Source organism: Chiloscyllium plagiosum, unplaced genomic scaffold, assembly GCF_037043375.1.
Source record: "Chiloscyllium plagiosum isolate Xiang-an unplaced genomic scaffold, Cpla_swu_hap1 HiC_scaffold_7, whole genome shotgun sequence".
Taxonomy (NCBI): domain Eukaryota; kingdom Metazoa; phylum Chordata; class Chondrichthyes; order Orectolobiformes; family Hemiscylliidae; genus Chiloscyllium; species Chiloscyllium plagiosum.
In genome coordinates this window covers 69,496,575-69,511,923 of record NW_028270145.1, presented here as the reverse complement: position 1 = coordinate 69,511,923, position 15,349 = coordinate 69,496,575, and the positions used below count along the sequence as shown (strand labels likewise).

The 15,349-nt window shown below is 41.0% G+C and overlaps 1 protein-coding gene across 4 annotated transcripts in view; it reads right to left on the bottom strand.

The window, feature by feature from the left end:
• The window catches only part of scn1laa (sodium channel, voltage-gated, type I-like, alpha), a 198,119-nt gene that overhangs the window by 21,930 nt on the left and 160,840 nt on the right, over nucleotides 1–15,349 (bottom strand). For all 4 annotated transcript variants that reach the window (XM_087989105.1, XM_087989108.1, XM_087989107.1 and 1 more), the window contains exon 24: nucleotides 2,008–2,145. In XM_087989105.1, coding sequence (XP_087845231.1) covers nucleotides 2,008–2,145 — 138 coding nt within the window. The remainder of the gene's footprint in view (nucleotides 1–2,007; nucleotides 2,146–15,349) is intronic.

The following is a 15,349-nucleotide window of genomic DNA, read 5'->3' as shown; positions in this document are numbered from 1 at the left end:
GATTGCCCGAAGCACTTTACGGCAGTAATGCAAAGACCAAGTAACCTATCCATGAACAGACACAAGGCTACTTAATTAGGTAATTCAGATACCTGTGACAACTGTAGGACACTGATTATAATTTTCAGTTTCAAATGAGTGATCTTCCCATTTTGAGGGTGCAGACATAATGGCTGCTAATAGAAATCAAAGTCCGTCTTTCGTTCCCCGACCTTACCAGACTCGATAGAAAATTCGGGCCCACTGCTGGCTCGCTGTCCTCCCTTGGGATAATCACCCCTCTACTCCCCTGTTAACTGACGCAATGTAAATGGCCCTCGCAGACCAAGTAAGTTGTAATGGAGTATACATTTTACATGCACTGTTCACCTGTGACATTCTAATATGGTGAGGGCCTCAAAATAAGGCTCAGGTCTCGTGCTGGCATGAATGTGCAGCAGTTATTCAGTTGCCTTTGTGCCTGTTTTGGATGCAAATCACCAGCTTAAGAGACACAATTTGAAAGATTACAAAAGTCAATTGCACAAAGGGAAAACCTTGGAACTTGGAATCAGATTCAAGTAGTACAGAAGATACATAGGAGATGAAATAAATAGGGGGAAAAAAGAGCAGATAATGAGGAATACAAGTGTACAAAGAAGTACACCAATACACAGAGGTCAGAATCATAAACAGCATAGAATCAAAGAACAGAAAAACAATGATAAAAGATTATTCTTAAAAAGCAGAAGAGTTGTGCATGTAATAAGAATACAAAAATTATGTTCTACAATTATTACTCATAAAGGTAGCTCAAGCTATAACAAAGGTTATTGCAGAGGTGCAAAAAGGATATTCATAAAGTTATAATAAATTGAGAAATGCAGAAAATAAAGTTGCCTGTTAAGTCTAAGTGCTAGTATGACTGCAGCTTCAAATTGATTGCTGGATTTCTGCCACTGATGGTTAACAAATTGGATTAAAATATAACTACATGAAGGAAATACAGGACTCATTCCATCAATACAAAACAAAGAACTGTGGATACTGGAGATCTGAAACAAAAACAGAAAAGTGCTAAGTTTCCCCAGCAATTTCTGCATTTGTTTCAGGAATCATTACATGATTAAATGTGTCAAACATGACCAGAAATAGGAGTTGAATTTCAGTACTTTCAGTGGTGGGAGTAGAGGTGGACAGATGCAGAATTTCATGCCACTAGCTGGCATATTGGCTGCCTGGCTTCATCCTATCCCCAGCATAGATCCATAGTGTATTACAGCATGGAGAGAGGCCCTTTGACCCATCATGTCTGGACCAGTCATCAAGCACCTCTCTATTCAATTCCCATTTCCCAAAACTTTGCCCATTGGAACTCTTCCCCATAATCAGTGGGTAGTCAACTGAACTCTGCAATGACCCATTGTCAGAAGCTGTCTGAAAGTTTCAAGTCAGCCTGTTGGTCACCACAGGTCGCAGGGAACAGTGCCGTTGTTTGGAGGAGGCCGGTTTCAGCAGTTGCCACAGGTCATCCTCTCTTTCTTTTAATTTTAAATTTAAACATCTTGGAGAGATGTTCTCAATTTGGGGCACACTCTCACTCGCTTGTTGCTTTCGAGTTGAACGTCTTGCCACTGTTCCTACAGTATTGAAACTCCTTCTGCCTACCTTAGTTAGATAACAAGCCTGCTCTCTGACCATTAATTGACCAATCAGATGAAAGTTGAAATGTGTGGTGATTGTTCCCTAACAACTGAGGGCTTCTAACTCCCTTTTGAGGCTGACATGTGGCCCTGAAGCTGAGAGAAAATTCCTGCCTATGGTATCGTACAACAATTCTTTTTTTAAAAAAAGAAAATATTCCCCAGAGTTACTTTGTACATGTAAAAAACTGACAGATTTGACCTGCAGGATATTTTGCACAAAACCATAATCCTACTGATGTTTTATAAGCACAGTATCAATGTCATAAGTACCACTCCATGGCATATTGATTATATCAATTTTCCCATAGGGCAAAATACTTATCTTTTTCTTCTGTTGATTGAAGTTGTCAATGATAACACCAATAAACAGATTTAGAGTGAAGAAAGATCCAAAGATGATGAAGATGACAAAATAAAAGTACATGTACAGACTGTGTTCATAGTCAGGCTGCTGCTTCACCTGAAGAAAAAATATAATTAAGGGAAAAGAGCTTTAAATACTGAAAATAAATGCTGTATACATTTTGTTCTGTACTGATTTGATATTCAAGTTTATAACCAAAGTATATAACATTACAGTGGCAAAATAATCCACAGTAGTGTCCATAGCCCACAGTAAATATTCCACAGGAAAACAGCCCAATTAAATTCCGAATCTTTCGAAGCATAGAGTTATAATACAAATTTCATTTGAAATAATAGGAAGAGATCGGTGGCAGAGAGTCCGGGCAATATAGCTCATTAAGTTTACGTTATCAGGACTATTACTCTATCCAAAAGCACTAACATGCCATTAGCTTTTCTACAGGACTCCAGTTTGTGCGACTTCATGTTACTTTTTGAAAACCTGTAAACTAAGGTAATTAAGTTCATAATCTATCCTTTCTGTTATTTTTTAAAAAATTCATTTAGGATGGTCAAACTATCTTTTAAAAATATGTACCAGTTATAGTAGCTCTGATTACTAAGTCCATGTCGAGTAATCATAGTTTAACCACAACCTCATTGAAGGAGGGAAGCAGATTTGTGACCCGCTACAGCTCTCAGAATGTTTCTTTCAATGGTACTTTAGAAAGTTTGGATTCATTTCAGAAATCTTTGAGGAGATAACAAGCAGAACAAATAAAGGGAAAGCAATAGACATAATATATTTGGATTTTCAGAAGGTACCTGATAAGGTATCATGTGTTAGGCTACTTAATAAGATAAGAGGTCATGGGATTGGAGGAAGTATTTTAGCATGGATAGAGAACTAGCTAACTGATAGAAGACTTAGAATTGGGATAAGGAAGACATTTCACAATGGCAACCTGTAACTAGTGGTGTGCCACAGGGATCAGTGCTGGGCCATAATTGCTTATGATATACAGTAATAACTTGCATGAGGAAAAATGTATTATAGCCAAGTTTACAAACGACACAAAAACAGGTGGGAAGGCGTGTGGTGAAGATGACATCAAAGTCTAAAAAAACCATATAGACAGGTTAAGCGAGTGGGCAATAACTTGGCAAATGGAATATAATGTGGGAGAATGTAAGCACTTTGGCATGAAGAATAGAGGAGCTTACTATCCTTTACATGGATTAAGACTGCAGAAAGTTACAGAATCACAAAAGGTAGCATCCATGTTGAATGGGTAATAGACAATAGAATGTTGGGAATGGGAGCATAAAAGTATGAAGGTTTTATTAAAACTGTGCAAGGCTCCAGTCAGACCATAGCAGGAGTAGAGTTCAAAGTTTGTGCGAAGATTTGTAGCTCGGGTGCTCGTTGTTGTGGTTCTGTTCGCCGAGCTGGAAGTTTTTGTTGCAAACGTTTTGTCCCCTGGCTAGGCGACATCATCAGTGCTTGGGGGTCTCCTGCGAAGCGCTTCTTTGATGTTTCCTCCGGTGTTTATAGTGGTCTGTCCCTGCCTCTTCCGGTTGTCAGTTTCAGCTGTCCGCTGTAGTGGTTGGTATATTGGGTCCAGGTCGATGTGTTTGTTGATGGAGTTGTTAACTGACAACCGAAAGCGGCAGGGACAGACCACTATAAACACCAGAGGAAACATCAAAGAAGCGCTTCGCAGGAGGCTCCCAAGCACTGATGATGTCGCCTAGCCAGGGGACGAAACGTTTGCAACAAAAACTTCCAGCTCGGCGAACAGAACCACAACAAGGAGTAGAATCATAGAGACGTACAGCATGGAAACGGACCCTGCGGTCCAACTCGTCCATGCTGACCAGATATTCCAAACTAATCTAGTCCCATTTGCCAGCACTTGGTCCATATCCCTCAAAAGCCTTCCTATTCATATAGCATCCAGCAGCCTTTTAAATATTGTAATTGTACCAGCCTCCACCATTCCTCTGGCAGCTCATTCCATACATGCACCACCCTCTATGTGAAAAAGTTGCCCCTTAAGTTTCTTTTATATCTTTCCCTTCTCACCCTAAACCTATGCCCTCTAGTTCTGGACTCACCCACACCGGGGAAACGACCTTGTCTATTTATCCTATCCATGCCCCTCATGATTTTATAAACCTCTATAAGATCACCTCTATAAGTTTTCAACGCTCCAGAGAAAACAGCCCTAGCTTATTCAACCTCTCCCTACAGCTCAAATCCTCCAACCTTGGCAACATTCTTTAAATCTTTTCTGAACCCTTTCAAGTTCCACAATATCCTTCCAATAGGAAGGAGATCAGAATTGCATGAAATATTCCAAAATTGGCCTAACCAACATCCTGCATAGCTGCAACATGACCTCTCAACTCCTATAGTCAATGCTCTGACCAATAAAGGAAAGCATATCAAACGCCGCCTTCACTATCCTATCTAACTGCGACTATACTTTCAAGGAGCTATGAACCTGCAATCCAAGGTCTCTTTCTTCAGCAACACTCCCTAGGACCTTACCATTACATATATAAGTTCTGCTAAGATTTGTTTTCCCAAAACGCAGCACTTCGCATTTATCTAAATTAAACTCCATCTGCCACTTCTCAGCCCATTGGCTCATCTGATCAAGATCACTTTGTAATCTGAGGTAACCTTCTTCACTGTCTACTACTCCTCCAATTCTGGTGTCATCTGCAAATTTACTAACTATATTTCCTACGTTCATATCCAAATCATTTATATACATGACATAAAGTAGTGGGCCCAGTACCGATTCTTGTGGCACTCCACTGGTTACAGGCCTCCAGTCTGAAAAATAACCCTCCACCACCACCCTGTCTTCTACCTTCAAGCCAGTTCTGTATCCAAATGGTTAGTTCACCTTGTATTCCATGCGATCTAACCTTGCTAATCAGTTTCCCATGGGAACCTTGTTGAAAACCTTACTGAAGTCCATATAGATCATGTCTACCACTCTGCCCTCATCAATCCTCTTTATTACTTTTTCAAAAACTCAATCAAGTTTGTGAAATATGAATTCCCACACACAAAGGCATGTTGACTATCCCTAATCAGTCCTTGCCTTTCCAAATACATGTACATCCTGTCCCTCAGGATTCCCTCCAACAACTTGCCCACCACCAACGCCAAGCTCACTGATCTACAGTTCCCCGACTTGTCCTTACCACCTTTCTTAAATAATGGTACTATGCTAGCCAACATCCAGTCTTCTGGCACCTTACCTATGACTATCGATGATACAAATACATCAGCAAGGGTCCAGCAATCAGTTCCCTAGATTCCCATAGAGTTCTAGGGTACACCTGATCAGGTACTAAGAGCATTTTTGGACGTAGGAAAGATAATAGAATTTGAGACAATCTAGAAAAGGCTTAGGCTGATACTGGGATATGGATAGACTGTCTAATGAGGAGAGGTTAAGTAGTTTGGGCATTTATCCATTGGAATTTGAAGTATGAGAGATGATCTTATTGAAACATACAAGATTCTTAGGGGACTTGGCAAGCTCAATGTAGAGGCAATGCCCCTTGTGGATTAGACTAGCACCAGAGGGAATGATTTAAAAAAAAGTTATCCATTTAAGGTAGCGATGAAGAGGAATTTCTTCTCTCACAAGGTAGTGAATCTGTAGAATTATTTCATGTAGACATCTGTTAAGCCTGGATCATGAAGTATATTGAAGGCCAAGACAGACAGATTTTTAATCAGTTAAGGGAGTCATGAGAAAAGGCAGGAAAGTGGAGTTGAGGAGTATCCAGTCAGCCATGATTTCACTGAATGGTGGAGAAGACCTCATTGGTCATTCTACATCTGATGCAATGAAGGGAAATTACTGCAGACAGGCTGGAGCTCAGGATTGAGTACAATGGGAGACTCAGCCAGCAACAGCTGCTGATTGATCTGTGCAATAGTCACCAATCATTGAGGACAAAGGCCTTCTGCCTGCCAACAATATATAACTGGCTCACAAGCAGTTAAACAGCTTGCCTGTGTTAACAACAGGGGGCAGAATCCTTTGGACCTCTGACAACAGAGGTGCTGTCTTTCTCCCTTCAATTCAAAATGCTTACAGCCTGAAGTAAAACCAACTTATTTTCCATCAACAGTTGCTGTAAGCTATTAATTTTGGCAAACAAGTCAGAGACTATTTACCTGGGTGGCAAAGTCACCCAGGTGCGGTGAAGAAGGCATATGGCGTACTGGCTTTTATTGGTAGAGGAATTGAGTTCCGGAGTCCTGAGATCATGTTGCAGTTGTATAAGACTCTGGTGCGGCCGCATCTGGAGTATTGTGTGCAGTTTTGGTCGCCATACTATAGGAAGGATGTGGAGGCACTGGAACGGGTGCAGAGGAGGTTTACCAGGATGTTGCCTGGTATGGTAGGAAGATCGTATGAGGAAAGGCTGAGGCACTTGGGGTTGTTTTCATTGGAGAAAAGAAGGTTTAGGGGTGACTTGATAGAGGTCTACAAGATGATTAGGGGTTTAGATAGGGTTGATCATGAGAACCTTTTTCCACGTATGGAGTCAGCTATTACGAGGGGGCATAGCTTTAAATTAAGGGGTGGTAGGTATAGGACAGATGTTAGGGGTAGGTTCTTTACTCCGCGAGTCGTGAGTTCATGGAATGCCCTGCCAGTAGCAGTGGTGGACTCTCCCTCTTTATGGGCATTTAAGCGGGCATTGGATAGGCATATGGAGGATAGTGGGCTAGTGTAGGTTAGGTGGGCTTGGATCGGCGCAACATCGAGGGCCAAAGGGCCTGTACTGCGCTGTATTCTTCTATGTTCTATGTTCTAATCAATGAATCAGTTGTTCTGTGCTTCCTGCAAGCTCGTGCAAAATACCTGGAGAAGAGAGATCATGGAGCAGCAAGTCCTGACAAGCCCAAAGGAACCTTTCCAGCAGTTGCTGTGGACAGGAACCATTGAACTGCCTTCTCCGTTTTTCCCTTCACCCATAATATCTTTATCTGGTCTATTCAGGTCTATAGGAGAATCTTAGAAGGGGGCCCAGAGTTTTATCTAATAGAGTTTATATTGCAACAGTTCACAATAGTTTACTTGTATCTAGAATCTATTCATTTGCAATAACTATTAATTTTTGTTAAGTACAGAAACCTGTTCATGCTTTCTGTTAATCTGGGTCTAAAAAAACAGGTAAATTATGGAATTTATAACATTTTTAACTTTTGAGACAACTCTCAGACTTGTCCCTTCCCTTTATAAAAACGATGATTTGAAATATCCCATTTTTAGGCTCAGGGTTATTTTCATGGTGTTTCATGCCAGTGTCCTGTTGTTGCTCACAGCAACGTTCCTGACAAAATTTTCCATTAATTGTTCATCTGGGCTCTAATGGCATCATGCAAGCATGTGGCAGCAGAGGTGGATGTGCTTGTCATTGCCATTATCTGTCCACATTCATGCTGCTGACATGATATTTGAATACCAGCTTTTTCTTACTGACCTTTTAACACCATGCACACCTCTCTGGCTTCAGGAACAGGCCTTTCCACTCTAGTCCTTGATCATTGTGAGAAAGGTCATGGCTCAGAAAGGGAAGATGGAACGCCACTTTGGACAAAGTGATCTGCAGGTAGACAGGATGGTGGAGAAAGGCCTACATTCTTTCCTATGGAGGCATTTTGCCAGATCCAACCTGTCTTGATAGAGATGTCATCCTCAGATAGTGCTGTTATACATTCCAAAAGAAACTGCCATCGGGACCAGAAATAAGGTCAACGATCTTTTGTGATCCGCAAGAGTAAGTGTCACCATTTTCTTTTTCGTTCCCTCACACACACTTGAACTCTGCACAGGGATATCTCCAAGAAAGTGGCATATGACTCTCACTATTAAATGCAGCATCTTCATTCAATGCTGCTCATCCACCTCATTCTCCAAAACTATGTCCTGTCCCTTTGCCTTCCATTCTCAATGGGACACCTCATCACCACTGACAGCTCTTCCATCCACTTTCATTTTTCTTGATCCCTCTCTCCAATGAAACAAAATATGTCTTCTAACCAACGATAGAGTGCAAAGATGAGTGATGGTTTGTCAACTTTTAATTCCATACCGTCTTGGAGAAGATGCTTGAGATGCTGGGAAACGATCTGGACCATGTGGATGCTAAGACTTCCATGTTCAAGCAACCAAGGTAAGTTTCATTGTACTTCTACTTCCATTGGTGTTAGCTTCTTCTTATGATTTTCAACCTTCTAGCACTGTTGTATAACTAATGGCCTCTCTTCTCTGACCACCAGCAGAACCTACAAAAGTGCCACCCAAAGAATATAGTGTCTGTAGCCAATCAGCTGCTCATCCTCCATTCTGTAGAAGCCACAGATCCCTCAGAGGATGCATGGGAAAGGCTTTAGCCAACACTCCGCACCAGTACAGACTTTCACTTTAGCTGTTTGGTTTTCTAGATTAAATTTAGGAGCACTATCTGGTGAGCATATCACTGGGATTACTCCACAGCTGTTTGAGAAAGTCACCTGCTCAGGCCCTGGCAGAAGATGATCACATCGAATCAGCCATTAATAGTTTTGTCTTTGACAGACAAAAGAACTAGTTTGTCAAAGATACTTATTAATCGGAAGTGAACAATCACATTGTCCATCAAGATTATCAGTGCAGTGCTGATTCTGGCATACATGCACTTGCCTGTCTCCATGGATAGATTGGCAGCAGCCATGGGAAGCCAGTTTCAGCAGAACTCTCAATAGCTGCCAGAGATGCAAGACCTCAAATTCACTCCAGGTGTCCCTGCCCCTCAAAGAGACAGGGTGCTGCCAGCGGATACACAGAAGGAGGAGCAACCACTCACAGGCCCCCAGAATTTTTCTCTCAGGACAGTCCATGGATACCGAGCCCCTCTACCTCTAACCTATCCTCTGAGACTCTCAATATGCCTCTGTCCTCTTGTCACAAATGGCCCTTGGGTTATCCACACTAATATTCCAGGCCTACTGTAGAGCAAGCTCCTTCCAGATGAGTTGCAAATCCCAGTACTCCACCTGGGTATGTAGGAAGGGCATGTAAAAAACCTCCATGGAGGCACACAGATAGTATAGGTGACAAGTTATTCTAAATATACTTTCACATCTGTAAATATATTTGCATTTTTAATCACATGTCTGATCGATTATCCTTTTAGCTGTAGGACTTGTTTACTTAGCTACCTATGTCAGAGTTAAGCAGTCACTTTATACAGCCAAGGAGACTAGATGTTATCTTGGTGAGGCATTGCACATCCTTGAGAAGTATCCTAGATTTTAGAAAGCCTTTCACTCTTATGTTCATGAGTTCAACCAAGACTTAGCACTTTAATGACAAGTTGAGGCCAAAGATAATGAGAGTGCTTTATCATATGGTTTTGCCTACACTCACAACAAGATTGTGAAATTACTTGATCATTCATGAACACACACTTCTCTGGAGACAATAGTTCATTCTATCTATATGTTTCACAAAGGAGTGTACATTCATTTAATGATGGGTGATGATTATTTCTCAATTACTAATGAAATTCTACCTCATACTGCAAACATATCTGCCATGTCCCATAAAAAAATTCCATTTATTGTGAAGGTGTTGGTAGCCAATATTTTTGCTTATTCTGCAGTTGAGGTATGGTTGAAGATGGCACATTATCCAGGTTTTGCTCTTGTAAGTAAATTACAACTCAGCTGGGTAGTCAAGATTTTCTCTTGAATATCTACCCTGTAAGAGTCGTACAGCATGGAAACAGACCCTTCGGTCCAACTCATCTATGCCAAACAAGTTTTCCAAACTAAACTGGTTCCATTTGCCTGCATTTTGCCCATATCCCTCTAATCTTTTCTCTTCATGTACTTGTCCAAATGTCTTTTAAATGTTATAACTATACCTGCATCTCTCACGTCCTCTGGCAATTCACTTCATCAAGGAAAAGGTTGCCCCTCAGCTCCCTTTTAAATATTTCTCTTCTCGCCATAAAAATATACTCCTAGTTTTGAAATCTTCCACCCTATTCACCTTATCTATATCCCTCATGATGTTATAAACCTCTGTAAAGTCATCCTTCGGCCTCTCACGGTCCAGTGAAAATAGTCAGACTCTATCTAATCTCTCCCTATAACTCAAATTCTCCATCCCAGTAACATCTCAGTAAATCTTTTCTAAACTCTCTCCAATTTAATAATATCCTTCATATAAAAGGATGACCAGAACTGTACACAGTACTCCAAAAGTGGCCTCACCAATGTCTTGTGCAACACAACATGATGTTCCAACTCCTACACTCAATGGTCTGAGCAATGAAGGCAAACATGCTAATTGGCTTCTTAACCACCCTGTCCATGTGTTGTGCAGTTTTCAAAGAACTACATTCCTGAGCCCCTACATCTCTGTTTGACAACATTGCCCAGGGCTGTACCATTAACTGTACACGTCCTGCCCTTACTCACTTTACAAAAATGTAATACCTCACATTTATCCAAATTAAGTTCCAACAACCACTTCAATCAACTCTATTAACTTCCAGGCTCTCCACATTCCCATTCAACTCTTCCAATTTGATGTGTAATTTGCCCAAGTTTCCCCCTCAGTCCGAGGCTTACTTGCCTGTCATGCTCACGATAACAATCCACTGCACTCCCATTGAGGTCAGACATAATGCTAGCTTGTGAACACCTACCTTCCTGCAAAGTATTTTGTAATGCCTGTGCTATGTTAGATTCCACCATTAAATTTGGAGTTTTCCCACCTTCACTGTCCTTATTCCTGCAGAGTAACAGTATAATTCCCTAAACTTGGGTTTCTTGATTTCCACTACACTGTATGGACTGCCCTCAATCAGATTAAGTGAATGAAAGTGAGGACTGCAGATGCTGGACACTCAGAGTCAAAACGTGTGGCACTGAAAAAGGACAGCAGGCCAGGCAGCATCCGAGGAGCAGGAGAGTCAAGGTTTTGGGCATAAAGTCTTCATCAGGCATGTGGAGGGGGAAAAGGGCTGAGGGTTTTTTGACCTTAACTGAGTGAGTCAACCTTTTGACTGACCATGGTTCACTGCACCAAGAAATGCTCCTCTTTGACTTTTGAACATGGTCATTTGACCAAAGCACACCCTGTGTGTTTGCCACATAAGCAGCTGGCACTAGCATATGCTGCAGGAATGATACTGACATAAGCATGGTGCTGTACAGTAACATGTCCACCTGTTGATTGTTCAGTGCTGGCTATGGAAAGGAATCTGTTTCTCTGTGCTAAAAAGCCAGGGAAGGCAGAGGTGCTTTGATCCTATAAATTCTCATTGAAAAAGGCACAGCAAACCAGAGATGATGTGAGCTTCTAACTAAGAACAAGGCAATGTGTTCTGCAAAAGCAAGCAGAAGAGCTATAAAATGCATCCTGTGCAGATGCACAAAATAGGTGTGTGTCCCTGTGCAGAGTAGCCTGGCTGGAACATTGCAATGTAAGGCATCCATGAGTTCCAAAGTGCAGTGGTGAGATGTATTCTGAGTTAATCTGTGACCAGCCATGATGATGTGGTGAGTCTGATATTTTGTTAATGCTGATTTCTCTCAGAGACGGTGGAGCAGCTGTTGTCCATGAAGCTTGCTTGCAGTGAGATGTTGATGTGTGTGGATGGTATGATGGAGGTGCAGAGAAACAAGTGGGGAGCTGGACTCACCCGCTAACTGCTCTGACTTTCATGCTGGAAGAGAGACTAATGTTAACAGAAGATAGAAGTGTGGTACAGGTTGTGCATGTGTCCCAAGTGAGTGAGTGAGTAAATGACACAGAGGGCATTCATGATTAGTAGTGTCAGAGATTGGAGTTTCTCAGCAGTGCATGGGAGAATTCTTCTAGTTTCTCTGCAGTGCATGGGAGAATTGTGAACAGCATACAAATGAGGCAAGATAAGCTAATGAGAGGTGCAAATGCACAGAAGTAAGGTAGTCATCACTCATTAGTGATATTAAGAGTTCTCTTTTGAAACCTTCAGCAAAAAATTGGAAATTCTTTTCTCAATTTTGATAATCAAATATTTCCATTCTTGCTATATATTCTCAAAGCTCTCTTCAATGCCCATGCTGCTGAAGGGCTGAGAAAATACCAGCTAAGGTATTTATATGATATAATTACACAATAACAAACTAACAACAAGACAAAGGAGGTGGCATTAGAACAAATTAAGCCAAAAACATAGTAAAAGTTTTAAACTTCGAAGAGCATCACAAAAAAGGAGAAAGCTGAAAGACAGAAAGCTTTAGGGAAAAAAAGGCTGTATTTTCCTTTTTTTGGCTATCTCCATGTTGTGTCAGGTCTTTTGGAGGGATTTCTGATTAAAGATGCCTCATTAGGTACCTATCCTGCCCCTACCGGCATCCTTGACATCTGATTCTGGACCTATCTTACTACCCACAATTCCTGTAACAACTCGCCAATATCGCAGAATTCAGCAGCTTCCCATATGCCTGCATCATCTTTAGAAGCCTGTGATGCAGCCAGAGGAGCATTATCAGATTCCTGACATTTACCTCAGACAACAAGGACTTGAAATACCTGCTGATCAGGCAGTGCAGAGGTGGAACATCCTCTTCCACCCAGGATCAGTAGTGGGGAGAGTACACAATGCTGTGCCAGTCTGATCCGATGTTGCCACCAGGTTAAAGCAGTCTCAGCTGTCTGGAGGAACACACTGTGCAGTAGGAAGAAGGATAATGAACTTCTCCACTTGTAAGTGCCATCCTCTCTCTGATAGCTCACACTCAATCAATTTCTGCAATTGCACCCACCTTTTACCAAAGCCTTCCATGATCACTATTGCATGCAGCACTTTCTTTCATTCACTGTCACCCACTCCAATCTCTGACAGCACTAACTGTGGATGCCCTCTCCGTGGTATCTACTAATTCACTCATTTGGGACACATGCACCAAAAGCAAACTGTGCCACACTTCCATCTTCCCCTAATACTGGCCTCTCTTTCTGTTCAGGAGGAAAGACTCAAAATGGGTGACGGGTTTCCTGACATTCAAATCCTGACCTATATGTGGAGACCATCCTGAATGTGCCCTCTCTGAGCAGCAGACTGACCATTGACTAGTAATGGAGGCTCCCCTTGACTTACTGTGCCAGGACCGTTGAAAAATGGCTATTCCCTTTGAGTGTGAGCTGCTGTCAACCATGACAAGCATCCTTCCTTTTGTGTCTGCACTAAAAGGTAAGGCAAGACAGAAGTAACATGAGCTTTGTATCTCTGGCTGAGTGGGTAAAGTGCAAAAAGACAAGGTAAGGCAATACAAGGCAGGGATGCTGTAATCATTCAACTAAAAACTTGGAAGTTAATGTATAACAGCAGTATGTTTATGGAATTCACCAGTACAGAGTCCATCCACAAATGTTCTCATGGTGGGAAAATGAAGATGGCAACATCTATCTTTTGTCACTTGACATTAATACTATGCTGCAGAGTCCCTGGACTTGTTTCTTTTCTACCCAAAATTGAAAAGTTGATCATACTTGAATTTTAAAAATAAATTTATTGTATACTTCCGTGCACAGAAGAAATGAAAATGCACAAAAATGCAATAAGGTGGATAATATGTTCACCCTTAAAAAAATGGTATTGACTTCCATGACTATCCTTCACAATGTACATTGTATACAGGCTGTCTGTGATGCATGCAAAGGATTTGGCTTTCAATATTCTTAATAGTCTCATTAATATATATCTATATATCAATTATTAAGACTATTAAGACTATTGAAAGCCAAATCCCTTGCGTACATCACAGACACATTATATATATATATATATATATTATATATATATATATATATATATATATATAGCATCAAATTTTATTGTATTTTGTTTATTTCACATGGGGAGGCGGTTAGTTTTTTTTCTTCAAAAGTCAACGCTTCAGAATGGTTTTTGGGTAACTGATTGGAGACCTATGGTTTGTACAACAACTGACCAGAGTGAAGTGGATTTTAAGACATAAAAAGCATTTCTATCACATATTTCTGATAGTGGTTTGGTGATGATCTTCATTTATTATTTAGAATCCACATATAACTCATCCATACTAACTCACACCAAATATTTTTTTTCGCATTCATTCATGTGAAGTGGGCATTGCCTTACCAGCATTTACTGATCAACCCTAAGACCTTGAGAAGGTGGTGGTGACCTACCTTTATGAATGGCTGCAGTCCATGGGTACAGGCACACAGTGTTGTTAGGAAGGGAGCTCTAGGAATTTGCCACAGCAATGCTGAAGTAATGGTGTAAGTTTCTTGAGTGTTGTTGAAACTGCACTCATTAAGGCAAGTGGAAAGTATTCCATCATGCTCTGACTTGTATCTTGTAGATGTTGCATATAATTTGGGCAATCAGGAAGACAGTTACTTACCTCAGATTCCTATCATGTGACCTTCTTTCATAGCCACGTGTTTATACGCTGGCCCTGTTCAGTTTCTGGTCACTGGTAACCCCCAGATACTGATAGTACAGGATTCAATAGTGGTAATGTTATTGATGTCAGGAGGATATGGTTAGATTCTCTCTTGTTAAAGAATGCCATCACCTGGCACTTGAGTAATGTGAATATTACTTGCCACTATCAGCCTAAAACTAGATATTTTCCCAAGTCTTGATCTTGTTCAAGTTACAATTGCACTTCTTCAGTATTTTGCTTAGTTTCTATGTACTATGACTTTCATTTATGCATTATCTGTGATACATTTTCTAAATGGAAACAGAGAAGTGAAATGGTTTGGTGATCAAGAATAATGTGACTATTTTAGTTATGAAAACTGTGTGAGTTAACACAATGAGGACCATCACACTTAAATGCATTACTGTGAATTTTGCCTACTGTGAAGTGATGCACTCCTCAATCAAAGCATCCTTGTTTCATTCAGTTCAGATTTCCTGTAAGAGGGATGGAATCCCTTAAAAAACTGGATGCTGACTGGGACATGGCAAGCCTCACGTGCTATAGGCTCTCTGTTGGGAATGCATTCAATGTGCAACTTGAGTCTTGTTAAAATCATTCAGATCACCAACTTTATCTGATTCATTCCTAAACGGGAATAGGTGCAGTGAGACCATGACTTGCAAACCCTGTGTCTGAAAACAGGGTGCTTTAAATTGCAGAAAAAGTAGCCAAGCAAAAACACTCCCAGAAGTTTGAAATTGGCAGAACCCCAAGTGAAACTTGTTCACAATGGTTATTCAAATGGTAACTTCTTCCC